This window comes from Sturnira hondurensis, unplaced genomic scaffold (genome assembly GCF_014824575.4).
Source record: "Sturnira hondurensis isolate 20B ecotype Veracruz unplaced genomic scaffold, ASM1482457v3 Scaffold0022908, whole genome shotgun sequence".
NCBI classification, from domain to species: Eukaryota; Metazoa; Chordata; class Mammalia; order Chiroptera; family Phyllostomidae; genus Sturnira; species Sturnira hondurensis.
This window is the reverse complement of record NW_028095539.1, coordinates 3,329,629-3,356,353: the sequence shown is the minus strand read 5'-3', so window position 1 is coordinate 3,356,353 and position 26,725 is coordinate 3,329,629. Positions and strand designations below refer to the sequence as shown.

The 26,725-nt window shown below is 45.7% G+C and overlaps 1 protein-coding gene across 2 annotated transcripts; it reads right to left on the bottom strand.

The window, feature by feature from the left end:
* Positions 1-256: 256 nt before the first annotated feature.
* Positions 257-25,871, bottom strand: ZBTB34 (zinc finger and BTB domain containing 34). Of its 2 annotated transcripts, none has more exons than XM_037036974.1 (2): positions 25,817-25,871; positions 257-5,094 (listed from the first exon to the last, which is right to left on the bottom strand). In XM_037036974.1, exon 2 carries the CDS (start codon positions 5,070-5,072, stop codon positions 3,564-3,566), a length of 1,509 nt encoding a protein of 502 aa, XP_036892869.1. In that variant the 5' UTR covers positions 5,073-5,094; positions 25,817-25,871; the 3' UTR covers positions 257-3,563. The 2 variants fall into 2 exon arrangements, with proteins under 2 accessions (XP_036892869.1, XP_036892870.1); XM_037036975.1 differs by lacking the exon at positions 25,817-25,871 and adding an exon at positions 25,322-25,556.
* Positions 25,872-26,725: the final 854 nt, after the last annotated feature.

Here is a 26,725-nt window from a genome sequence, read left to right as displayed (position 1 = left end):
AACAGTGACCCGACAGTATCCTTTCTATTAAAAACAAAACAAAACAAAACCAAAACCTCACGAAAACTGCCAAGGCAGAGCCTACTGGGAGGTTTCCCACTGACCCAAAAATGAACTTGTCTTCATAGACTGTATTTACAAATATAATTTCTAAGTGTATTTACAGCTTTAGTAGAAATCAGAGGGAAGAGAACTGATTAAAGTGAAAATAACTGTTTAGAACCACAAACATACATAAAGTATAGAATTCTCTGTCTTCACAGTTTGTAATAACAGGTAAAACCCCTACAGAAAAGGACGCGGTCACTGTCTTCACATTGTCTACGTGTGGGAAAGGTAGCTCACGGAGAGACTCAATTATGAACAAACCTGTATGAATCCAGGATATATTTGACTGTAAAAGACTTCTTCACATATTACTTTTATCTTAATTGATTTTTGCATTTGTCATAAATGAAACATCTAATCTAAAACTGTACAGAAATAGGGACTTTGCTTTTCAGAAAGAGCTGTTCCAGGGAGTTACACAGCGCCCTTTGTCTGCGGAGACGGGCCGTGAGCTTCGGGGAGAGTGTGTTTCTGCTCTGCGGTCGTGTCAGTCCTCCTGGCACATCCTCGCGTGACAAGGCACAAGTGATCGCTGCTGCCCGATCTGAACGGAGTGATCGCTTCCCCGCCACGCGCACGGACGGGCGTGGCAGGACGCAGGCTCGGGGAGGCCGCATGGCTGTGCGCCGGCCCCCGCGCCGCCCCCTCGAAGCCCTGTGGAACCTTACAGTACTGTGTTATGGCTTGAGAATTCTTTCTTAACACTGCTAGCAGTGGAAAGGGTAAAGTGTTTGCAACACGAATGGGAGCAAGTGGAACTTGCAAGATGTGGAATCATTATTCGAGAGAAACTCAATCAATTTTCTGCCCCTCAATAGTCCCATTACAATGTTCGAACCTGAACTGTACAATCAAAGCAATGTATATTTTTGTCAAAGACAATTTTGGATAAGTCACTCTTTGGTAAACTCAAACCAGTTAAACAAATTCACAAGTACAAAGAACTCCATGTAAAGAAGGTTAAGACGGACACGGTGACAAGGACGGGACCCTGGAGGGGCTCACCCCGAGGGCTCCCCCTGCCTCGTCCGATGTCTGACAGAGCGCTCTGCAGGCCTCCCGGGAGGCCTTGCGCCTGAGAGGCAGGAGGTTCCTTCCCTGAGCCTCACCTCTCACGTCCTTCACTTGGGCATTTCTTGTCACAAACTTAATTTTGTATCACAGCACAAATGTTTGCATTTAATTCTTAAAAAAAAATCAAAACCAAACTTATTTGTGAAAGAAAAAAAAGCCACAAACATTTACCTGAAACCCCAGAATACATTTAAGTGGGTAAACACTGGGGGCCCAGCCTCCCCTTGAGGCACGCGGCTTTGACAGGAGCTGAGCAGGTGCTCCAGGGAGAGAACAGCCCCTCGCTCAGGCAGTTTGACAGGAAAAGGCAGAGGACACCCGATTCAGCAGAGCCGCCCTCGGGAGCAGCAGTGACGCCGCTGCGTGGCGCCACAGTCCACACGCGAACGCACCCGTGTGCTGAGGACACACCACGGCACAGCTACCACTCCCGGGGACGATCACACACGAGGGCCTGAACGACTCATTTTTCTCAAAATAACCCCCTCCCCCTCCCCCTCAATTCTTGGCATTTTAAGAACCAAAAAAGCATGAAAAACCAGCAAACGTCTATTTTTGTGTTCCTTTAACTCCTAGCCTCTGAGGTTAGTCTTTCTGCTTGTTTTCTTTGAGGTGGTTTGTGCTGTTCTCTGCAGAGGAGGAGACGCACTGGCTGTGCATTTCAGAGCCGAGGTCTCGGGCAGAGGGTCGGCGGGCTGACCCCCCACGGGCAGGCCGAGGGCACGCTGCCACCCGGCTGCTGCAAGATTGCTCTGTCACAGGGTGCAGTCCCGGAGCGACCCCGTGAAGCCCGTTTTGTCTGCTAGGAGCACACGGGTGAACCAAACAGAGAACTGACATTTCCTAAAGCACTAATAAAACATTATTCAAATAGGTCTATGTTTTTATACAGTAATGTGTTTGCCAGCACATGCTTTTGAGGTCTCTTTTCAAGCTATAAACTCGAGAGGAAAAAAATTGTAATTCACTATTACCATTTAATTTCACATTTTCTACAACTATACTGACCTAAAGATACATAACATAAAAATAGCACCACGTGACCAAAATAAGAAAGAGGTGACACACACAGATTTGGTGACACACAGAGTATCTCAGAGGGCTTTGAACTGTTGGTTTCTTTAAGCAGGAAACACTGAGAGTGGGGGAGCCTCAGAGGCTCTCGTTAGCACACACGATACTAAGATATATTGCTTGCAATTCCCATAGAGTATATCTTTACAAAAGTACAAATTCCAAGTTCTGCAGTTTCCCTGGGAACTGCATGTAGAAAAAGTTGCTGTGCACCTGAACTGGCTGTTTGAAAAAAGGAAGAAAGAAAGGAAAAAACCCCACAACACTGCTTGGAAAATATTGTAGACAGAACTACAAATCCCTTTCCTTTAGTGCGAGTAGTAACTCACGGTAGAGAGTGATTCGCTTTAGTTACCTGGTATGTATGTTTCTACAGTACGGAATGAAGGTAGATTCGGAGGCCGGTAAAAACACTGCAAACCACCGCTCCTTTGGGGTTGGCTAACAGAACACTACACTGTGTAAAAAGGTCAGCACCACGGGTCATCCAGCTTACCCGCTGGACAACTAACAAAAATTCCAAATGGTTTCCAACTAGAGTTGAGTACATTTTATGGCATTTGGTTTATGTATTTGTTACGAAGCAGAGCTATGAACACTGTGATTTGCTTTGCTTGCTTTTGGACACAATGATTAATATATATGAAAACCTATTAACATTCTTTCATAAGGGAAATAAAGGGGCAAAACCCTAACACATTAGGTAGGGATGAGACAGAGTCAAAAGCTCTGTTCACATTGTATTAAATTATATATTCTTCTTACATTCACCTCAACCAGAATAAACCCAAATTTGAGAATGTATATATACTATATATATAATAATCACTTTATTATATATATATATATAAATTGTCTAACTACTCCGTAAAAGTAACTTTAAATTAGAAAAGGTTACCCATTTATATCAGCTGACGACATCGCAGTCCCTCTCCATGGAAGTGACTGGTGGCGGGGTGTGACGGCCCCATTGAGAGAGTATGCCTCTTGGCAGAGAACAGAGGGTCAACCAGTTGGCATAGCTAAGTCACTGGCAGATTTTGGATTCAGAGTTCAGCCAAAGAGGAATACTGTCAGCCTGTGTTTTCCCTGGATACGATGCCCTTCATGCTTTGAGCTCCTTGGGGGAGGGAGGGAGGGCGGGGGAGAAGGATAAACACGATGAAGCACTCCTTCCAGAAACCTCAGAAAAACTGCCAAGAGACCAAGAGATTTCCAGATGGTTGGGAGAACTAAAGATTACAATGAAGCAAATCACAAATATGCATTGATTAATGTGCTTTGTCTGGGTGCACTTCTTTACCATCTTAATCAGGAGCATCGGACACTGTGTGAATTTCCATCCGGGAATCTAGGGCCATCTCGGAGGCCGATGCGTCATTTTCTAGTTTCTGTTCCACATACACATCTGTTCTCTCAGGGGACTCGACACGACTCCTGACCTCCGCTACCCCCGGGTGGTTTTTCCGCAGGTGCTGGTTGAGGGTACCTTGGAATGGAAAGCACTTTCCGCAGATCTCACAGCGGAACGGTTTATCGTCTGTATGGCCCCGGATGTGGTACTCTAGTTGGTCCTTCCGCGTGTACTTCTTCCCGCAGAACTTGCACACAAAGGGGGTGATTCCCATATGGAGTCGCATATGCCTGTCAAGGCTGCCTTTCTGGTTGAAGGACTTCCCACAGTAAATACAGATCAACCTCTCGTTGTATGGGTACCAGTGCCCTCTCACACTCCTCTCCCGGGGACTGCTTTCATACCCGGGGTTACTCATCACAGCTTCGCTGTCTGAACCCTGCACCAGTCCCTGCAGATCACTGTGCAGATGGACAGACAGAGCCCGCTTTTGGCGGGCACGCCCTCCTCGGAAACAGCTCAGCATGGACCTGGATGGGCTGGAATTACTCAAACTTCCAAAAGCTTCGGATACGCTGGCTGGCTGCGAGGCTGCCTGGGAGTAGGAATACGCGTGCTGGAGCACAGACCCGTAGGAGCCCACATTCACCGCCATGACTTGCTCCCCATCGACCATCTCGGTGTGGTAGCCGTCATCTCCCAGGGAGGAGCTGTCCGAACAGCTGGGTCGGTCGGACTTCTCCATCTTCACCTTCACCTCTGTGATCTGGCTCTCCCGCACCAGCAGGTCCCCTTGCTCGTGGTCCCCCTCTATCTGAATCTCGTACTCAGACACGCTCCCGCTGCTCCCTCGGTCCGAGTGCCCTTCCTCCTGCAGGCGGCTGCGCATGGCTTTGCCAGGCGTTGTCTCCACCCGAAGATCACTGCCGGCGGCAGCGGCGGGCTGCCGTACCTGAGAGCAATAGGGAGGGGAGATTTCGACCGGGTTGGCGAAGAAGCTGCCGTCTTTAACCCCGTTTCGACTCTCGGGAGTCTCCTCGGCACCGATGGTCACGGAGTCAACATCTCCAACACTGATTTTTGAATGGATGCTCTCCAGGATCTGCGTGCACTTGTCGATGACACACTGCATCTGAAGAAAGCTGGCTGCCGTCAGAAAACTGACAACATCCTTCAGCTGCAAGGACATTCTTCCAGTGTAACAAAATGAAAGCAACTGTTCAAACACGTTGGGATTTTTAATCACTGATATTGACAAGCCACTCATAGTACTTAATGCTGAATGGTCCCGGAAATACGGGGAGCTGGCAGCAAGGACTGCTTTGTGGGCTCGGAATGGCTGACCCTGAATGTGGACAATGATGTCGCATAGCTTCCCTTGCAGGCGGAGTTCGTTTAGCTGGCTCAGAACGGTGCTGCTGTACTCGGGCACGTCAAACTGAATAAAACTGCCGCTGTCCATTTCTACTGACACGAAGTGTAATCTGCGGAGAGAGAAAGTTTCGTAATTCACCAACGACTCCTGAGTGCAAGCAGCAGAAGCACAAGCCAGCAAAATACCGCCACTACCACTGCAGCTCCTGGACGCCCTCGGGCCCACCGCGCATTCCTCCTCCTACCTATTTCAGTCTTTCATGTCCTGGTTAATTCACCTGGAGACAAATAACCATATGACTGATTGGCCTAGTATCCTAACTGCCTAACTTTCCTCTTGATCAAAATTAAAACATATACAGTAGGGTCATTTCAGTTCTGAAAAAGCACTTGGCACAATTTCAGGAAATACCTCCGTTTCACCTAGTTTTGAGGATTTTTACTTTGTAAAAAAAATAAATTCAATGTTCTGCCTTATTTGTACATTTCCAATTTGTGTTTATCAATATACAGCATACTGGAAACAATGAATGGAGCTGAACCCTGTTTAAAATTTGAGCTGTTGTCTTAATGTACATTTCCCCCCTTCAGCTCTGCACACCTGTGTATCTCTGGGGGTTGGTGATTCATAGAGCAGTGCTCAGCCGCTTCCAGGGAGTTTGTGGGGCTAGCAGACATTTGGTCCTCGACCATTCAGAACGGACCAAATGTGCTCATGGATGCTTTTGACAGCACTGAATTCCAAGCACCTTTTGGCGTGCACCATATGTACCACGGACACTCTGGACAGGAATGAACGCCCCAAGCGGGTTTAGACAGCAGGAGCGAAAAGAAGGCCGGCTGCCGCAGGCGTGTGGTCCTCCGCTGGTGCTGGTGCTGGTGCTCACACACCGGCACACCCTGCACGACGGGCTGGCTGCCTCTTGTCTAGAATCCGCAGCAGTGAATCACTCAACACTACGGAAGTGTAGACAGCCCAGGCTGCATTCTCGGGCCAAAATAACAAAGTTAGATCTAACTTCTTTTATTTTTTAAAACCCATCCAATAGAAATGTAAACACTTCCTGGTAAGTACTAAATCAAAAGCAAAATCTAAAAGGAATAACACTGTTTAGAAAAATTAAAAACCTTACATCAGATCTGTAGCAACAAAGGTTTAGGAGTGAAGTTTGCTCTGTCTTCAACTTACTTGAGAATGCATCAAAAAAAGAGAGGAAGAAATGTGGGGAAAAGCAAACAGTAAAATGTTAACAAGTGTAGAGTCTAGATGGTGGGTATATAGGTGTTTACTTACCTACACAGAAACATACAGAAAATTCAACTTTTTTGTATGTTTAAAATTTTTCAAAATGAAATGTTGATGGTTTTGAAACAACAAAATCTAACGGAAAGTCAGTGCCTGAAAACTGTTATTAAACAACAAAGAATAAAAATAAAATCAGCCCTGTCTGGTGTAGCTCAGTGGATTGAGCGCGGGCCTGCGAACCACACGATCGCAGTTCGATTCCCAGTCAGGACACATGCCTGGGTTGCAGGCCAGTTGCCAGTTGCCAGTTCCTGGTTCCCGGCAGGGGATGCATGAGAAGCAACCATACATTGATATTTCTCTCTCTCTCTCTCCTTCCCTTCCCCTCTAAGATACATAAATAAAATCTTTAAAAAATAAAATAAAATAAAATAAAATAAAATCACTCATGAAGTTAGAAAAAGAACAAACCCAAAGAAAGCAAAAAAGTAGTTACTATAGAACAGCATATAAATTTTAAATCACAAGACAACAGGCAATTAAACTGAAGACTCCTGCTGGAGAAGATTACTCGGTTTGTGTGACCAGATCTCGTCAGTGTTTATCAAGTCAGATTTGAGCTGAAACATTTTAGTTACTAAAGAGCAATGCTGTGCCCTGATTTACCCTAGATTTATCATTGAAGTCAATCTGAAGTCTGTACAGAATTAGCATATTTTTAGGATAAAATAAACTGGCAAAATTAAATAAAAGAGAAAGAGAAGAACCAGAGCCCAAATGAACGTCAGGCCACCCGCACTGTCCTAGATGCATATTAAAACGTTCAAAGCATTTTGGTTCATATGGCACAAGTCTGACACTAGAAAATGGCAAACAGCGTACAGAAGAAAACTGCCAACTTCAATATGTGAGCAGATTTGAAAGTCCTAAAGGAAATACTAGCAAACATAACCTATTAAGAAAATATCATAGTATGGCCAAATGTAAGGATGGCTGTATGTTAGAAAATATACAAATATAATTTGCAACATCAGTAAGTCGAAGAAAAACCATATGGTCAAATCAATACAATGTCAAAATGCATTCCAGAAAGCTAAATGTCCTTTTCGATGGGGCAAAAATACTCAATAAGGTAGGACTATAACAACAGTTTCTTAATATAGTAACAGTATATACTGCAAACCAATGGCAACATCATTCTTTGAGAGGCAACATTATATCTGCATCTCCCCACAGTGTATTTAGGAGTGCATGCCCACGAGCAAGCCTCATACCCCCACCTCCCAGGGATTAAAATACATTAGCATTATAACCCATCTGAAAAGTCCTGCAGACAAGAATGCCATTTAACTTAGTAGTTTGCAAATTCTTTAGGCATGAAGCTCTTCTCTCAAGGTACACATATTAATATTCCAAAGAATTGGTGTTCCTTGGTGCACATGCTGGTAAACGCTTTTGTGAAGGCGTTCCCGTTAGTGCCTGGGAGAATACAAGGCGGTTTGGCCATCACTCCTCTTACTTCCCATTGTTCTGGAAGTCCCGGCCAAAGCGGCAAGACGAAGAGAAAATTAATGCACAAAGCCATTTAAAGAGGCAGCAAAATCACAACTCAAGGCAGACATAACTACTTACGTAGAAAACAGAAGATAAGCACTTCTGTTCGAATTAAGATCCAGTAAGTGAAGGGCTTCAAGAATTATTGTACACAGAAAGGCAGTCACTTACGATGACGACAAGCTGCAACCAGCACCAGCAGCAGAACCACACAACACCTGGGGGCGAGGGGAGCAACAGAAAATGGGATCTTCAAGAAGAAAATGACCAGACTTTAAGAAGAACACACACAGCATGCTGCTGGTAAGAAGACTCAATACTATAGAGATGAATATTTTCCAAAAAAATTAATTTATAAATACAATGCAGCACAATGGCGTATTTTCTTAAAAACTTGACAAAATGAGGTAGGTGGAAACACTGTGCCTTCTGCCACAACTAAGTTTAAAAACAACAAAGTTTTAGTAACAAAAACGCAGCCAAAACACAGAAAATTGAACCGTACAAAAGTCCGACAACAACAAACCATTCAGCCAGACCAGTAAGAGGGGCGGAATCGGCGGCGGAACGGGGTCGGGCAGGAAAGATCATTTGGTTCCAACCCAGGAGCGCAGGTGGCGGCAGGTTGGCAGATCCCAGGCCTGGGGTGGCAACGGACGGACCCAGTGAGGGCGGCGGACCCAGTGAGGGCACTGGGCGGCTGGCTGACTGCGGTCACACATTCGCATGCAGATAAATCAAACGAAGGAGAGAACAGTGAGACAGACAGCTCAGGCCTGGGCCCCAGCGACAGGAATTAGAGCCTAAAAGCACCAACTGAAAAGATTTTCGGGGTCGAGGTGCCGGGAGAGGCTCCCAGGCTCACAGAGAGTTCGTTGGAGAGACCTACAGGGTCCTGGAGGGTACACACGCCCACACACCCGGGAACCAGCACCAGAGGGGCCCAATTTGCTTGTGTGAAGCGGCAGAGGGGACAGAAATCTGAGAGCGGAGCAGAGCAAAGCGCCATTTTTTCCCCTCTCTGACCCCACTCCCAGGTACAGTGTCACAACCCAGCAACTGGGGCGCCTCGCCCTGGTGAACACCTAAGGCTCCGCCCCTCATACATAACAGGTGCAAACAGACCAAAACATTATGGCTCAAGAACAGCTCAAAGCCCCAGAGCCTATAATTCTAAGTGACCAAGAAATAGCCAACCTTTCAGGTTCAAAACACTGGTGGATCAGGATGCTCACAGACTGGTTGATTTTAGTCACAAATTAGAGGAACAAATGAAGGCTAAACTAACTGAAATGAAGGGAAATGCACAGGAAACCAATAGTGATGGAAAGGAAACTGAGACTCAAATCAAGGGAGTGGACCAGAAGGAAGAAAAAAACGACCAAACAGAAACCAATGAAAAAACAAGAATTCAAAAAAATGAGGAGAGGCTTAGGAATCTCCGGAACATCTTTAAACGCTCCAACATCTTAATTATAGGGGTACCAGAAAGGGAAGAGGAACAGCCACGAGTGGCAAACTTATTTGAACAAATAATAAAGGAGAACTTCCCCAGTCTGGCAAAGGAAACAGACTTCCAGGAAATCCAGGAAGCTCAGAGAGTCCCAAAGAAGTCGGACCCAAGAAGGAACACACCAAGGCACATCATCATTACATTAGCCAAGATTAAAATGAAGGAGAGGATCCTAGAAGGAGCAAGAGATAAGGGGACAGTCACCTACAAAGGAGTTCTCATCAGACTGTCAACTGATTTCTCAAAAGAGACCTTCTAGGCAAGAAGGGGCTGGAAAGAAGTATTCCAAGTCATGAAGTCCAAAGACCTACATCCAAGATTGCTCTATTCAGCAAAGCTTTCATTTAGAATGGAAGGGCAGATAAAGTGCTTCTCAGATAAGGTCAAATTCAAGGAGTTCATCATCATCAAGCCCTTATTATATGAAATGTTAAAGGGACTTATCTAAGAAAAAGGAGTTTAAAAATATGAACAGTGAAAGGACAGCAAACTCACAGTTATTAACAACTGCACCTAAAACAAAAGTAAACTAAGAGAACAGCTAGATCAGGAGCAGAACCATAGAAATGGAGATCACATGGAGGGGTAGCAACAGGAGAGTAGGAGGAGGAGAAGGGGGGAGAAGGTACAGAGAATAAGTAGCATAGACAGTGGGTAGAAAATAGAAAGGGGGGAGGGCAAGAATATCGTGGGAAATACAGAATCTAAAGAACTTGTGACACATGGACATAAACAAAAGGGAGGGAATGGTCGGGGAGGGGTGTGCAGGGTGGAGGGGAAGGAAGGGGGGAATAGGACAACTGTAATGGCATAATCAATAAAATATATTTTTTAAAAACCTGACAAAGTGATTTTAAAATTATTCTAGAACATTGCTGTCCAATTAATATATGTGTAATGTTTTCTAACAGTTACACTGTTTAAAAGAAAACTATAAAATTAATTTTAATAATTTTTATTTAACTCAGTATATCTAAAACATCATTTCAACATGTAATCAATATGAAAAAAATTATTTAAGTCTTTGAAATCTGATGTGTGTTTTATACCAAGAGCACATTTCAATTTGGAATAACCACATTTCAAATGCTCCGTAGCCGCGTGTGGCTGGTGGCTCCCATACTGGACAGTGTAGACCTAGAATAAATACTGAAGATGTTCTAGAAAAAGAAAAATGCAGCCATAACACGTAGATGTAAAAATGTCTGATTAGGCTATAATTCATCTGGTAAGTATGCACCGACTGTCTCCCCTGTGCCAGGCACTAGGGACCCAAGAGAGCTACAATTCTCTTGTGATAAATTGTGACAAAAGCAATGAGATCGTTCCTCACGGGGGGGGTGGTCAGTGAAGACCACTCAAACAAACGATGCTCCAACTGAGACCTAAGGAGAAGTTAGCCAGGTACAAGGGGAGGGGGCTGCTGCAGGGAAGCGGTCCAGCTTCCCAGACAGGACTCGCGTGGACAGAGGAGACAGTCCACATAGGGAGGGAAGGGAGGGCCACGGCACAGCTGGGGTGAGAAGCCAAAGTGCGGAGGCCACATGGGGCTGTCGAGGTAGAAATCGGACATGGATGGGCCGTGTGGACCATCTCCAATAGTGGAAAAGGAGGAATTCTTGAAATAGATGCTGCTTGAATAATACAAATAAATAATAATAAAGTTAGATGCCCTCTTCATAACATACCCCCCAAAAAACTTCTAGAGAAAACATGTTTAAGCCCCCAAAGACAGACCAGAAGAAGAAATAGAGATTTAGCCATAAAAGTAAAAACTTACAAACCACCTTTTATCAAAAAAGGATACGTTATTAAAAACAGAAGTATAAAACTCTCTTAGAAATCAGTAAAAGCCAAATATAACAATTGGAAATCAGGCAAAGAATATGAACAGATGCTTTTAAGAAATTTAAAAAAATAGATTTTAAACACAGAGATAAAATACTTAACTGCATCAATAAACAAAGGAATAAAAATTAACACGAGACACATTCTTCTTTCTCAAACTGCCAAGACTTAGAAACACAGCCCAGCTGGCACTGCTAGAGAGGGAGCACTCGCAGGCAGGCGGTCCTGGGAGGCAAATGTAAGAAAGGCCTACAGTGGGCACGTCTCTCTTTAAAAAAGTGTTTTGCAATTGACAGTTGACATATAGTTTTACATTAGTTTCAGGTATAAAACAGAGAGGTTAGGCATTTATATTAAAATGGGCATTTCTCGCCCTGGCTGGTGTAACTCAGTGGATTGAGTGCAGGCTGTGAGCCAAAGGGTTGCGGTTTGATTCCCAGTCAGGGCACATGCCTGGGTTGCTGGCCAGGTCCCCAGTAGGGGGTACTCGAGAGGCAACCACACACTGATGTTTCTCTCCCTTTCTTTCTCCTTCCCTTCCCCTCTCTCTAAAAATTTAAAAAAAAAAAGAAATAAAAAATATTTTAAAAAATGGGCATCTCTCTTAACTCAGCAGTCTGGATAATAAAAAAAAAATCATGGGCCCTGAGCAGTCTGGACCATAAAAAAAAAAAAAAAAAACATGGGCCCTGGCTGGTATAGCTCAGTGGATTGAGCGCAGGCCTGCAAACCAAAGGATCATGGTTCAACTCCCAGTCACGGCACATGCCTGGGTTGCAGGCCAGTTCCCAGCAGGGGACTCACGCGAGGCAACTATACACTGATACTTCTCTCCCTTTCTCCTTCCCTTCCCTTCTAAAGTTAAATAAATAAAATATTTTTAAAAATCATGGCCATAGGCACAAGAATTTATCCATAAGTGTATTCAATTATAACAGGGAAACAATGGAAACAACTTAAATGTCCAAAACAGTATTATTAAAGTCGAGTATACCTATATGCTGAATACAGTTATTAAAATGATTTCAAAGAAGAATACACTTAGCTCCTCAAAATGTAACCCCCTTAAGGACAGGGATTTTTACCTGTTTTTTAAACTATCTACCAGATTACTGCCTGGCACATAGCAGACACCAAATATTTGCTGAATGAATACTTAATAACACAGCAAAAAATCAGGAAACAGATCAACTGCAAATGAGCATAAGGGATCTTTTTGGGTAACGGAAATGGTCTAAAACCAGATTACGGTAATGGCTATACAACTTTATATAAATGTATTAAAAGTCACTGAATTATACATGTAAGATGGGCAGATTTTATGATACGTAAATTATACCTCAATAAAGCTGTTAAAATAGGTAGCAATAAAAGAAGGATATTTCTAAAAGTATGTATGCATATACAGACGTTAAATATACGTGGAAAGACACTGAAAGTATAAACAGTATAAACACCCTGCAGGGCATTTTATAATATCCATTGAATTACAAAGGTACGTCCTCTCTGATTGGGTAACTGTAGTTCTAAGAATTTACTATAGCATTTTCATAACAACAAAACAATCAAAACAAACCAAACGCCCATCAAAAGGAGCCTCACTAATCAGTTATGGTGCCTCTATATGAAAGGCTCAATATGTTTCAGTGCAGACACAGCCCTGCGTAGATACGCACAGCATGTTTCTGGAATGATATACGAAAACATTAACTGCCTCAGGGTAGTTGGAAGATCTATTAGCTTTCAGTGAATGTTTTTAGACTCTTAAAATGTCTAAACTAGCCCTGGCTGGAGCGGCTCAGTGGATGGAGTCAGCCTGTGGACTGAAAGGCTGCTGGTTTGACTCCTGGTCAGGGCACCTGCCTGAGTTGCCTGCGGGCCGGGTTTCTGGTTGGGGGCGTCCAAGAGGCAGTTGATGCTTCTCTGGCACACTGATGTTTCTCTCCCTCCCTTCCCCCTCTCTATAAACAAACAAACAAACAAATAAAATCTTTAAAATTTTTTCTAAATTGTGTAAATGTATTATTTACTATATTTAAAAAACTTTAATACACCTCATTCAGTTTTTAAAAGACAGTATCATAACAAAACCATTAGAAGCATGAATTTAGAGTCACACGTGGTCCAAATGACACCAGGTTTCCATTTGTCAAAGCATAAGCAACATATTTTGTAGCCCCTCCGAGTCTCAGTTTTCTCATCTGCAAAATGGGAGCACTGGTCTTTGTGTCGTGGACTGTTCTGAGGAGTATGTGGGGGGAGGAAGCACTTTGCACCGTGGCTGCTTGACACACGGTAAACAAGGAAGCCGTTCCAGGCCCTTCGCAGGGAGCCAGGACGGTGTAACAGAGAGAACTGCTTGGAAGTCAGACTTCGATATGAATCCTGGCTCTGCCGCTTTCTAATAAAAATAATAACGACACTTAAATAGCTATGTGGCCGTGGACAAGTCAGTTAACAGACTTCCTTATCTAGAAAACATCTTGGGGAACTACTTCCCAACCCAATGGCCTGCTAATTAAACAAGGGGACTCCACGCAACACGTGTGCATAACGACTTACATGTACTGAGTACTCACCTTGGCTGGACGCCTTCCTTACGTACTAACCAATCTGATCCCCTGTGAGCCCCGTGGGGGAGATGCTATGACTATTCCTATTTCACAGGTGAAGAAACAGGAAAAGAAGTTAAGACGCACGCCAAAAGTCCGGGAGCTTGGAGGCGAACTCAGTCTTGCTCCAGAAGTCACTCTCCTGTCCACACTAGACTGCTTCCAGGAAACACAGCCACTGCCTGGCACCTACCAGGTGCCCAAATGTCACCTGTGCACTGCATCGTTTTCAAAACACAAGGGTGTGTAAACAGTGACTTTTGAAATTAAAGGTCAAAAGGAAGGTGGGATTAGCTTTTTAAAGAGAAAGAATCTTGGGCAAAGCCAACAGAAGAAGGAAAATAATAGAGTATTTCTGTGCGAGTCTGTAAAACTGAAAACGGTTCTACAATGAAGCTCTCTCCTCCCGCGTGGCCTCTCATCTTCCCAGAAGTAGAGAACTACACCTGAAAAAACACCAGTGAAGAGAAGGAAACGAAAGACCATGATTAACACCTATGACAGGGATTCCATTTCTCTACAAAACAAGGAAGCAAACGCTTCACTCCCCTGGCCGTCACATCAGCACGCCCTCGGCAGTGCGGGAGATCCAGCCCCTGCCCACGGCCGTTAACGAGCAGCACTCCGGAGTAAGAGGCTTCAGAAGCACTGACACGCAGGTGGTTTGCAGGTAACTTAAGTCCCAAGCACACTACCAGGCTGGAAAGGGAGTGAAAAACACCATTAAAAATCACAAGTCTACACCCAGTGCGCTGATTTACGGAGCCCCAGGAGTGGTCCACAGGCAAAGGAAGTCATATCCTCCCAGAGACCCCAAACCCAAACGCGGTCTGACCACCCTCTGGGTCGGTGGTTTCCCAGCAGGGGCGCTTGCTGGTGTCGTGCAGGTCTTGGTATCTCCCCTGCATGGACTGCCAGTGGGCCCACATCTAAGGTGTGTCAATGTTTGATTAATTTGTTTTCAAAACAAAATACCTATGCATTCGGTCAAACTTCAAATCACTGTAGAGGAAAATATAAAACGCATAGCAAAGCTCCTCCCCCAGTTCCTCTTCCCAAAGATAACCACTGGTTAAGAGTTTCTGGGTATTCTTTCAGAGAAAATTGTAGACATCTATCAGCATAAACTGTCCTCTGCTTTTAAAAGCCCTTCCACAGAAACACAAATTCACCTGCTCTTACCTTTTCCACAGTTCATAGTATTCCACGGTTGGCTATATGTCATGACGTACTTCAGCAGTGCCCCGTGGGTACCAGAATGGGAAACAATTTAAGTAGTCAAAGCATCACCTGCCAGCCGAGGAAGTGCTGGGTCAATTTTTCATTTCAATCAACAACACCAATGACCTCCCCAAAGGGGCAGCAACTACCCTCTCACCAACAGCACACACAAGTGCCTAGTCCCCCCAACTGCCAATAACAGTTATCAAACTTTCTCACTTTTGCTGAACTGATAGGTCAAAAAACAGTATCTCATTTTGATGTGCATTTATTTAATTATAAACGAGGCTGATCATCTTTTCTCATGTTTAATGGCAATTTGTCTAAGTCTGTCTTCAAATTGCCTCTTCATATCCTTTGCCCATATTTGCCTTTTTACTGAGTTGTCAGAACTCTTTGCAAATGAAGGAAATTAGCCTTTTGTCGAATGTGCTGCAAGTACATATTAGATTTCACTGCAATCACTAAACGGCACACTGACTGGGAATCTAAGTTATTTTTTTACATTTATAGGAAATATTCATTCCATTTCAATCTTCTGCATGCACAAAACCAAAGGGAATTCCAAGACGAATAAGCATCCCTGCCTTGCAGTTCGGTACAAGCGTCACACAGATGCATCCCTGCTCAGACGTGTGGGAATGGAATTCACTTCTGATAGCGCAGAGAAGTGATTTATATTAGTTTTTCATTTAGACTAAGTTTGCAGCTGCTCCGGAAAACAATAACGAACCTGATTATTCCACGCACTAAATACATCAGCGTAGTAGTTTTCAATTCAGCAGATTAATCACTGGTCTTTCTGTAACATTACATTAAACAAAAAACCACCCCCGAACTAGGCATTTGCATTGCTATATCTTAATTTTAAAAACAAGCATATATAAGCTATTTTCTTCAATACCATTCATATTTATTTTAACAATATTTTGTTTTTGTTTGTAAAAACAATACTTTGAATAAGAATGGAAATACTTATTCTAAAAAACACACACGGAGAGGACTTAGTTGAAATGGTCTGTTGGAAAGTTCAGAACTGTCACTTCTGTACGTCGTCACCCTCTTCTGCTCATTCAACCAATGGGCACGCACACAAAGTGCCTGCTCTTTCGATTTCTTCTTCTTCTTTTTTTTTTAGGATTTTACTTATTTATTTTTAGACAGGGAAGAGAGGGAGAAAGAGGGAGAGAAACATCAAAGTGTGGTTGTCTCTCCCACGCCCCCTACTGGGGTGGGGGCCTGGCCCACAACCTAGGCACGTGCTGGGACTGGGAATCGAACAAGCAACCCTTTCGTTGGCAGGCCAGCGCTCAGTCTGCTGAGCCACACCAGCCAGGGGTGCTCTTTCAATTTCTTTAGCATGAGAATACTTTCACAACCCTGGAAGCAGCTTTCACCTCACACACAGCCCCTGCGCCATGGTCTGAATGGTGGGCTCTAGGAAGGACCACCTCTGCTGTGTGCAGTCTGAATGTCCGTCTGCTTCCACGTGTCCAACCATTGCCACAACAGCCTCAGCAACTGTAAGAGGGGACAGCTTCCATCTGCCACCACACCCCTTACCCTCACCCCTTACTCAGGAAAGCGCATCATCATCACTAATAACCAACACTTACTGAATACTGGCTATGTGCCACACGTGTCCTCGAGGCCTTATGTGCATTACTTCACTGCGTCCTCTGACCTTCTCCCAAAGACAGGTACTATTCCTCGTCACCTCGGAGACGAGGACGCTGAGGCTCTGAGAGGCTAACTTTCCCAGGACTGCTCTAAAGTCTGCCCATCTAGACCTGTGTGCACTAGTCTTGTTTAATCTGTCCACTGGGAGTGGGAGGGCCAGCAGGAGGAGGCGGGAAGACCAGAGGAAGAGGTGGGATAAACAGAAAGCTTGCCCCAGGTTACACTTTTCTGCCCGAGGGTGGTGGCCAAGGAAAGGGACAGGGACAGGCAGCAAAACTCCGACTGCAGCCCGGGGCTATACCTTCCTCTGTGAGTACATTTCAGTAACACCCACCAAAATTTCAAAGGCACATCCCCCAGGACCAAGCAACTTCAGCTCTAGAAATTTAGTACAGCCCCCTTTCTAGATCAGAACCACAGGCTGAGGTATACTATGCTTCCATATTTACAGCTTTTAGCCGTTTTCCCCTCAGAGCCCCTAACCCTGACTGATCTTACGGGCTTTAAGTAAACAGCTATTTTTATATGCTAAAGCCTCAGCTAATCAAAAACCACTGATCCAGGACTCAAGTAACTGGTCATTTTAATGTGTGACGGTGAAAGTCACAGACAGTAGATGCTGCCAAGACACAGGTTCAACCCAAGTTCAACAGAATTCAAAGCAGCACTGAGAATGGTCAAAAAGTCAGAGCAGACATGAGGGGCTCTCCAGGACTGACCATGCACCGGCACACCTGCAAGGCCAGTGCAGGCCAGGGGTGAGACAGAACCACGGGGGCGGAGCGGGGAGGAGGCGCATTCGGGGAGGAGAACAGACACCTGCCTGGGAGCGAAGGCAGACTGGACGACCAGAGGAGGGAGGCCATTTCCACAGTGAGGCACTGTGGGCAGGCCCCGGGGAGAGTGGCAGTGTCCTGTAAGTTACCATATAAGCCAGACAGCCCTCCTTTTTCCTAAAGGAAAGAGCAAAGGAGGGGGGCCCTGAAAATCAATACACATACATGCTCTGAAAATTAAATCAGGATCTGATGCAAGACCATATGACAACAAGATTCCACCCAAAAAGCTGCAGAACGTATCACCACACCCGAAGAGAAACAGTTCTGAAATGCCACAAACACTGGAATGATACCCCCAATCCAGATTCCAAAACTCACTAAAAATAAACACACTTTAACTGGGAGCTTCAGAATAAAAAAGCCACTTCGCACCCTGGCTTGTGTGGCTAGGTGGACTGGGTGCCAGCCTGCGAACCAAAGGGCTGCCAGTTCGATTCCCAGTCGGGGCACATGTCTGGGTTGCAGGCCAGGCCCCCAGTGAGGGGCACATGAGAGGCAACCACACACTATTGTTTCTCTCCCTTTCTCCATCCCTTCTCCTTTCAGTATAAACAAATAAATAAACAAAATCTTTCTTAAAAAGTCACTTTGCAACAACAGGGAAACCAGCTGAACCTTAACAGACAGACATGCCGATTGATCCTCAGAGGGTACACAGGTACCAGTTAACCGACACTCTGCTCTTCCTTCACCCCACTCCTCTCACTGAGTTTCAAGCAAAAGAGGCAAAAAGGCAATGATTGCCCTTAGCCATGGTAACACTATCGGGTCACATAAACCAAATGCTGATTAACAGAGAAGACAGCTCCCTGAGTTTCCAAATGTGCTGCATGTTTACCAATTTCTTATAAAGCACCAGGAAGGCTTTACTATTTTCCACTTAAAGCCATTTTACTATTATAACAGTATCTTTAAAAGACTTGATTATCACCAAAAGGAGAAAGCACAAATGCGTTTTTTACAATGATGACATACAGGCCTCGCCAAACACGACCTAAGTCCCAGCAGCCGCAAAGGCAGAGACAAACACAGTTGACAACATGTAAGTTCACGGCCACAAAAAATTCCCTTAGAAGATAAGAAAAATATGTGCACATTTGACAAAGGGCTACTTTCCAAATTCCTTAATTTATATTATAAATCAAACAGACTGGGGGTGACACAGAAAATCCTATGGAAGAAGGGGGAAAGGAGATTAGCAGTTCAAAAACCAAAGACATGGCCAAAAAACATGAAAAAATCTTGAGCTTTATTCACGACTAAATGCATGTGAATTACAAAAAGAAGAGATATGATTTAAACAGATCAGATTTACACACATTTGAAAAGAGCTGGCAAGTGTAATCCTGAGGGATAATCTGGTAATTGTGATCAAAATATAAAAGGCATATACCACTGGTCCACAATTAACTTGTATTTATCTGCTTTAATGAAAAATAAAATAAAGTTGGGGAACAATCTCAAAACCCCCAAAACACTGATTCAAAAAACCAATCAATAATGAAACACTCACAGCCATTAAAAATAACAGATCTAAAGATAAATAAATAGACAGATCTGTATGCTTTCACAAGAGCTCTACTATTTAGCCTACATATAAATAAGAGGTTTGTGTACACGTGTGTGTGTGTATGATTCCCTTCATGTACTTTTCTTAAAAGAATAAATAGATGCCACTGTAGCCACGGTAAAAGCAATCATGTGAAACTATGAATGTTGGTGACTTTGGGGAATAAGGATTAAGGACTGGTGAGATAGCAGGGAAACAGACTTTATTTTATATTTTTCTATTTTTAAAATCACATAGCTGTATTATTCTTGCTAAAAACATTTTTAGACATGTCATAGGATTTTATCTAAAAACATAATTTTTTAAACCAAAGAATCTAGAGAAACATAGGCTACAAATGAACAATTATTGTATCAAGCAATTATAGAGACAGAAACAAAGAACTATGAGGAACAATGATTAACAGTGATTACTTGTGACCAAAAAGAGATTTTAAAAAATCAGAATGAACAAAGAAAAACTTCATGGTGGAAATAATATTTAAACTGGGCTTTGTACTTAAATGGAACACAAAGAACACTCCAGATGGAAAGAACGGGAAGAGCAGAGGACAGCGGAGTGAAAATGTCTGGGGCAGTGGCTAAGGTCCAGGAACAAGGGGTGACAAGGGAAAGAGGAGCACCACGGCTGGAATGTGGGGGCCCTGCATGCTAGAGTGGGAACCAGACCCGACCCAGCAGCAGCCACTGTGAACATGGGTCTAGGGACTCGGCAGGGCTTGGCCACCGAGGGATGCTCTCCATTCTCGGAGGCAGCTCAGTGCAGCCTCAGACAAGCTGAGTTTAGGGTAACCACTGGGCGTCTGAGAAGTGTCGCCCAACAAACAGTGGGAAATACCGGGCTGGAACTGCAGAGAAATGAGACCCGGAGATGCCGATCTGCACTAACGGAGAATGAATGTGGTAAGAGGTTACTCAAGAGAGAACACAGAAAAAAGAAAAAAAGGAAAAAAAAAGCCAAGAACAGAAAAGTTGCTTGCTCCTACAAAAGAAGAACTGTAACATGACATCTCATGAGAGGCAGCACCCACAGCAGCCCTCTCCTTAACACGTCATCCACTGACTAGTAAAATTTTGCATCATGTGTTTTGTTAAGCTGTAAGGAAACTGTATATTGAAAACCAAAACCAGTTACAGCCTCTCACACTGCTGACCTATTTTGAAGAGAACCTGAAGATGAGAAAGGACGTGCAAATATCACCTGGGCAAAATACCTACATGGGCTATGATCCCTCTACAACATCCTTAGGCAGAACCGTGTAGCCATTTCCTTGGGACAAGTAACAACAGTGTACAGGCAACTGGCAATGGGCTGATTTTACTGAGCCTCCTTCCCGCGCTGCTGAACTCTCACACTCGCGGTGCTGAGCTGAGGACAGGGGCTGTGTGCCCAGAGCCCAGCAGTGTGTCTTGCAGAGAGAGAGGTTCTCAACATGTGTTGGCTGATGCAGCCTAAACCAAGCTGGTGGCTCAGAATCGACGACGGCCCTCACAGCCGCACACTCAGCTTTCAACTTTCCCTGCTGAAGATGAGAGAGATGCAGGGCTGTCTCTGCCAGCAGGCAAAATCTAGCAAGTCGGCTCCTTCCCCTTTAGCCTGTCAGTCCTGTAATGCGCTCTGCTGCCCTGAAAAATACCCGGTGACACCTCCAGGAAAGGAAGGCAAGGTTGCAAATTTAAAGTTGTTTAAGGCACCCAGAGGTACCTGTTATTCTCAATCAAGATGCTCATGATTCCAAACCCAGACCTGTACCTGCCGGCTTCAGTCACTTGCTGACACCAAAGACGCAACTCGAACGAGGCTTTCCCTATCAGGCACCGGGGATGTGAAAATCCCTAACTTCCATTCTCATACAGAGAGCCATTGAAAAGACCACAGATGGAAGCACGAGGGACAACAGGCACAAGGGCAGCAGTAATAACTGCACAAAAATAACTTTTCTAGGTATTTCTGCCTGGGTCTGGATCCAAACTAAAACTGAGCTGTCACGAATTACAACCTAATCCTTCAGAAAGCAGCAACCAAATCACACCGGGGCTGCAGGACACATTCTGGTGCTGCTGAAACCCCAGGCAAGAAAAAAACAAATAAAATGGCATTCTGCAATGGATATTCATGAAGCGCTCATTCTAATTTAAAAGGAAACAAGTCTAGAGTTCTTACTGCATTAATTCATAGGAGCCTGAAAGAACATTTTTATCCAAACTGTTAGATTTCCGACCAAGGCGTTAACATTCTCCAAGGCTGCTCAGATTCACTAATTCTGAGAGTGCAGTTTGGTTTCGCAGAGATTTGTCTTTCAGTCGATGCAGAACATCAGAAGCCTCTTCTGAGCTTTCCTAGCAGGGCAGGAGTGGCCTCTTGAGCCTTCCTGGTAATGTTAAAAAACCGTTATTGAGCTCCTACTGCACACTGTATGCCAAGCAAGCTCTTCACCTGCTCACTGGATCTTCAGAACGACACAGAGTGGGCTGCACCCATCCCTATCCCACAGACGAGGGTACGGACTCAGACTGAGGGTCTTTCCCAAAGTCACCGAGACGGGCCAAGTCCAGATTGGAGCCTGGATTTGTCTGTCTCCAGAGCCAGAATTCTTAAATCCTGTAAGAGTGAGATTTTAATTCAGGCACAATGGTGAGATGCAGGGTTTCTACTGGAGCCAGACTTGCACTGATCAACTTTGAGTGGAGAGAGAGTTTTTACTTAAGGGTGTGTCAATGCACCAACACAGTGATAATGAAGGGGGTGCAACTTGCTGTATCTGGAGTAGTGTGTATCTATTTATCTGCATAATATCCACTCTTTTTACTTCTTTCTATGAAGTGGGCAAATAGATGTTTCAAATTCCAATCATGAATTAGAAAGATCCATGTCAAGGAAAAGAATGAATGAGCTTTCTTAAGGCAAAGAACTAAAAAATGGCAAGGAGCAGCACCCTGTATCTGCTTGCTGCTGCTGCCACAGTGGGCCCTGGACCTGGAAAACACTTGAAGTCCCTCCTCTTAGAACAAAAGGATTAGAAAAGTTCACTTTGAATAATTCTTCCATGAGGTTTTCCACGCCATCAATACCAAGCAGAAAAATAACCATTAGAAATTAAACTGCATCAAGTTAATGGCCTTCACCCTGGCTGGTGTAGCTCAGTGGATTGGGCGTGGGCCTGCAAACCACACGATCACGGTTCGATTCCCAGTCAGGGCACATGCCTGGGTTGCAGGCCAGTTCCCGGTTCCTGGCGGGGGACGCATGAGAGGCAACCATACATTGATATTTCGCTCTCTCGCTCTCTCCCTCTCTCCCCTTCCATTCCCTTCTAAGATAAATAAATAAAATCTTTTAAAAAAAAGTTAATGACCTCCGCTAAACTACATTCAACACTTTTGTTAGTTATGGAACGTGAACACAAGTCTGAAAAACATTAAGCAGAATTTACACAAAAGTAGCATGAAAATTAATAGGAATGAGGCATAATGATGGCATTCTAGATTCAGGACGGACATTTTTAACAAGTGCTTAAGCTGGAAGTAGATGCAGGGTCTGTGGACAGGCAGAACCCCGCAGCTCGGCAGGTACACTGAGGCTCAGCGCTCTATCATCTCCCTGCCCTGATATATTCACACCTGCTATTAATAACGACAGTAATGAAAAATGTACCAAGCAGTTACTAGGCCCCAGAAATCCTGGCAGAGCGAGCGTCTGCCCTTCTGCTCCACGGGAGGTCCCTGTCCTCCCTGAGCTCCCCTCGGCACACCTGCGCCAGGCACACCTGCGCCAGTCGTTTGACAGGTGCACCGCCCCAGTCGAACTCCCCACCTGGCAGTGTCCCCAGAGTGGGTCGCTTTTCATTTTCAAGCTCGTGGTAACCCCATGAAGTAGATTTTATCCCCACACCACAGATGAGAAAACAGAGGGTCAGAGACATTACGTAAATTTCCCAATTTCACAGAGCAGGTTAGCAGCCTTGCTGGGGCTCAGACCCAGGCCCGACTCCAAAGCTGTGACGAAAGCTGGCGATCTTTCTTCCCCCACAGCCTCCAGACAAAGAAGTACATGTTTTTATCTTTTCCCACAATTAAGAGTAAACATTTTAATGTTTCAAAACTCTGTTTTATGCTATCAACACCCTGAGAATGAAAACTGAAAACATTCACCTTGAATGGCAGCATTAGAGATAACTGACACATGACAGAAAAGCGCTGGTAACAGGATGTCCTTTAAAAAAGGAGGGGGCACTTCTTTTTTTAAAAGTTTATCAGCAAAAATCAAGAACTATTTTAGTGCCTATCAGAAAAGTCCAATTATAGTATCAGATACTACAAGGGCACAGAGAGGTGCATTAGGACCCAGTGCCCTCAAAAAACTCCCAGCCCACTCAGGAAAAGAGCAAGTTTAATGAGCAAGGAACAAGTGCTGAATCCTGTGCTTTAGATTCTGGGCGCCACAAAGGCATGGGGGTAGGGCAGTCGGGGAACACCCTCTGGAGGAAGTGTATCTTCAGCAAGGGCCTGAAGGAAGTGAAATGGAGAATTTACACAGAGGAGAAGGAAAGGAGGCCAGCACTTCAGAAGGGGGAAACAACAGGAGCAAAGCCCTCCAGCAGCGATTCTCAACCTTTTATGTCTCATGGCACCCATAAACTAATCACCAAAATTCTGCAGCGCACCCCAAAACATATTTTTTGCTGATCCGACGCAAAAAAAAAGGTATAATTCTGATTCATTCACGCCCTATGGCTATTGTTGTGTTGGCGGTTGTCATTTTTTTACTTGGCAATATGAAAAAAGAGGTCACTGCCTCTGACTAAATGGTCAGGTACTGCACGTTTTAAACATTCCTGTGATGCCCCAGGGCGCATCGTGCGGCACACAGGCTGCAAATCGCTGCCCCAGAGACAGTCATAAACTCACTCCAAAGGGAACAGGCTCCCGGAGGGAGAAGCAGGGAATAAGGTTCAGGCAAGTGAGGAGGGGCCCACGAAGGAAAACCTTGAAAAGACAAGGTGGGCAATGATTGGACACAATGTGGCAGGCAAGGGGCCACTACTCGGCCTTGAAGGGCAGTATAAATGCCATCGCCTCTGGGCTGATCACCTGGCCCCTAAGCTCTCTCTCCCTCTCCTACCGACTATCAGGAACCACCTCTTGTCTGCTGCCCGCACCACTGCCTTTAGGATAGTTTCATCTCGGCCTAGTGTTCAAGTTCTTTCAGGAACTAGCCCAACCAATCCTTCCTTCTGTTCCTTTCCTATATGAACGCTTCTCTACAAGGAGGCTGGTCTATTCACAAACTCCATAAGATCACTGGACCTGATTCCCATTTTCCTATCCGAATCCTGCGCACCCTTTAACAGCCAGATCAAACTGCACTCCCTCTTTAAGCCTTCCCTGACTACTTGGCCTGTAATGACCTCCATCTCTCCTTCCCCTAATTCTACAGCACACGGCCTTGCCCAGTGAATTACCTTTTTACAGGTAAAGCCTCAGTACCCACTGTAAAGCTGCTCAGAGACTGTGTCTTCTATTACTTTCCCCCACCACACAGAACAGCATCTTGGCATTTAATTATCAGGCAAGCACTCAAACTCTTTTCTTGACTTCCTGTATTAAGTTTGGCATTAGCATAAAGAAAGGAGGGGGGGCTTCTAAAGTCAGAGATCAGCTAAGAAGTTGTTGCAATAATCCAGATGTGAAGCAAAGAGAGCCTAGACTAGGGAACAAAGAGAAAATGGGCAAATATAAACAACAAAATTTTTTTGCATGCAAAAACTCAGAGAGATGTGATTGACTACTACTAGGAACAAAAGCAAGGGATGAATTATGATTGAGGTAAGGTTTAAAAAAGCTTCTTAGAATCATTTTAAAGCCTGTCTGAAACCTAGTGTATTAAGTGGCCAAAAAGTCCCTATTTGCAAAGTCTTCAGTGAAACTGCCCAATTATCTTGAACCTGGGACGGCTCTTCCAACTTCAGACATATACAGAATAACAGAGTTGGAAAGGTCTTCAGAGAGCTAATCTAAAACCCTCATTCACCAGATGGGGAAACTGAAGCTCAGCGTGGAAGAGGCTTGCTGAAAGCCTCAAGACTGAGACTCTTAGACTATTGCCGCCCTAAAGCACAGCCACCAAGCATAGAAAAACGCTTTACACCTCGAGTCCAGCCCCAGCCCAGCCCTCCCTAATGGCAGGACCGTCTGAGGGCAAGAGTGACCATGAACACGTCTAGGGCGAAGCATGACGCGCCGCCTCATGTTTACCTGGAGAAAGGCGGTGGAGTAGGGCAGGGACTTCGTTGCAGCCACCAGCAGAGCCAACCCGCCGCCCGACCCGGCTATCCAGGGGTTTTATTAATCCGGCCTCCTCGTACAAAGGGGTAGCGCGCCCGAGGGCGAAGGGCCCGGAAGCAGGGGATCCCCAGACGCCCAGGGCGGTGGCGGCTGGAGAACCCGGGGCAGCTGGCCGAGCACGACCCTCTGGCCCGCCAGTGGCGCCCGGTCTCCTGGCCGCGCACTGTTGGCCCCTCAGGGGCGCACGTCCGGCCCAAGCAGGTGCCCCGGGCCTCCCGACCCCGCCCGGCCTCTGCTCCAGCCGCGCCGCCCGCCCACCCGCCGGCCGGCCGGACTGACCGGGCGCAAACGCTCCCGCCCCGCCGCGCCCACAGGGAGCCGGACAGCGGTCGGGGACTGTTCCTCGCCCTCCAGCTATGCCCGAGCCTCGCCCGCCGCCCGCTGTTTCCGGCCCGTGTGCCTCACCTGCCGAGAGCGCCGCGCTCACATCGCCCGCCCGCGGCGCTCCCTCCGCCGCCGCCGGCGCCAGGCCCGTCCCCGCCGCTCCGGCAGCCGCCCCAGCCCGCGCCCCCCGCCCCCGGAAGCGCTTCTTGGCCCCGCCCCTCGGCGCCAGCGCTTCCGGGCAGGATCGGACAGAGAAGGCGGTGCAGTGGTGGGGTTTTCTCTCCGAGGCTCCGGGTTCCGGATTCCGCTTGTAGCACGTCCCGGAGCCTTACCGCGGACGACTGGGAAAGTGGCAGCCTTCGTCCCGACTCCGGAAGAGAGCGGCGGGGGCTCTGCTCTCCAGGCCTCTCGCCCGCGGTCTCCCGGGCGCCCCCTGCTGGCTGGAGGAGGGCAGCGCAAGGCAACTCCGGGCCTCCCAGAGGGGAATGGGTAGGAGGCCACGACCCTCCACAAACCATCACCAGGGCCCAGTGCCCACCGCGGTTCAGCTCTCCCCTTCGGAGATCCTGGTTCCCACAGTTGTTACAGTACCTGCTGCTCACCTGAGCTGCACCTGGTGGAGCAGTTAAAGGCAGTAAGGTGCAGTAGTTCAAAGTGATGGGGAACTCAAGACTGGGGAAATTTTAGTTTAAGGAAATAGTTAATAAGCCTAGTATTTAATGCACGTGAAAAGCTATTGTTTCAGAACTGAAGGCATGGCCCACCCTGACTCCAGGAGACCACAGCAATTGACCTTTGTGCTCCACAAGAAACCATAAGCAGTCTAGGTAATAGCTGAGCCATTCATTCATTATGTTCCAGGAAGAGACAGCCAGCTGATCAACCGCCCACCGCCTGGGGCACAGCTATCCACCCAGGGCGAGAATGCTCTAGTGGTTGTTGTTTTTTAAATCTGATTTTCCCTGAATTCCAAACCCCTCACCACACTTT

Bases quoted from the DNA above. Each gene is read 5' to 3' on its own strand.
- ZBTB34 (XM_037036974.1), bottom strand. From the start codon at position 5,072: ATGGACAGCGGCAGTTTTATTCAGTTTGACGTGCCCGAGTACAGCAGC.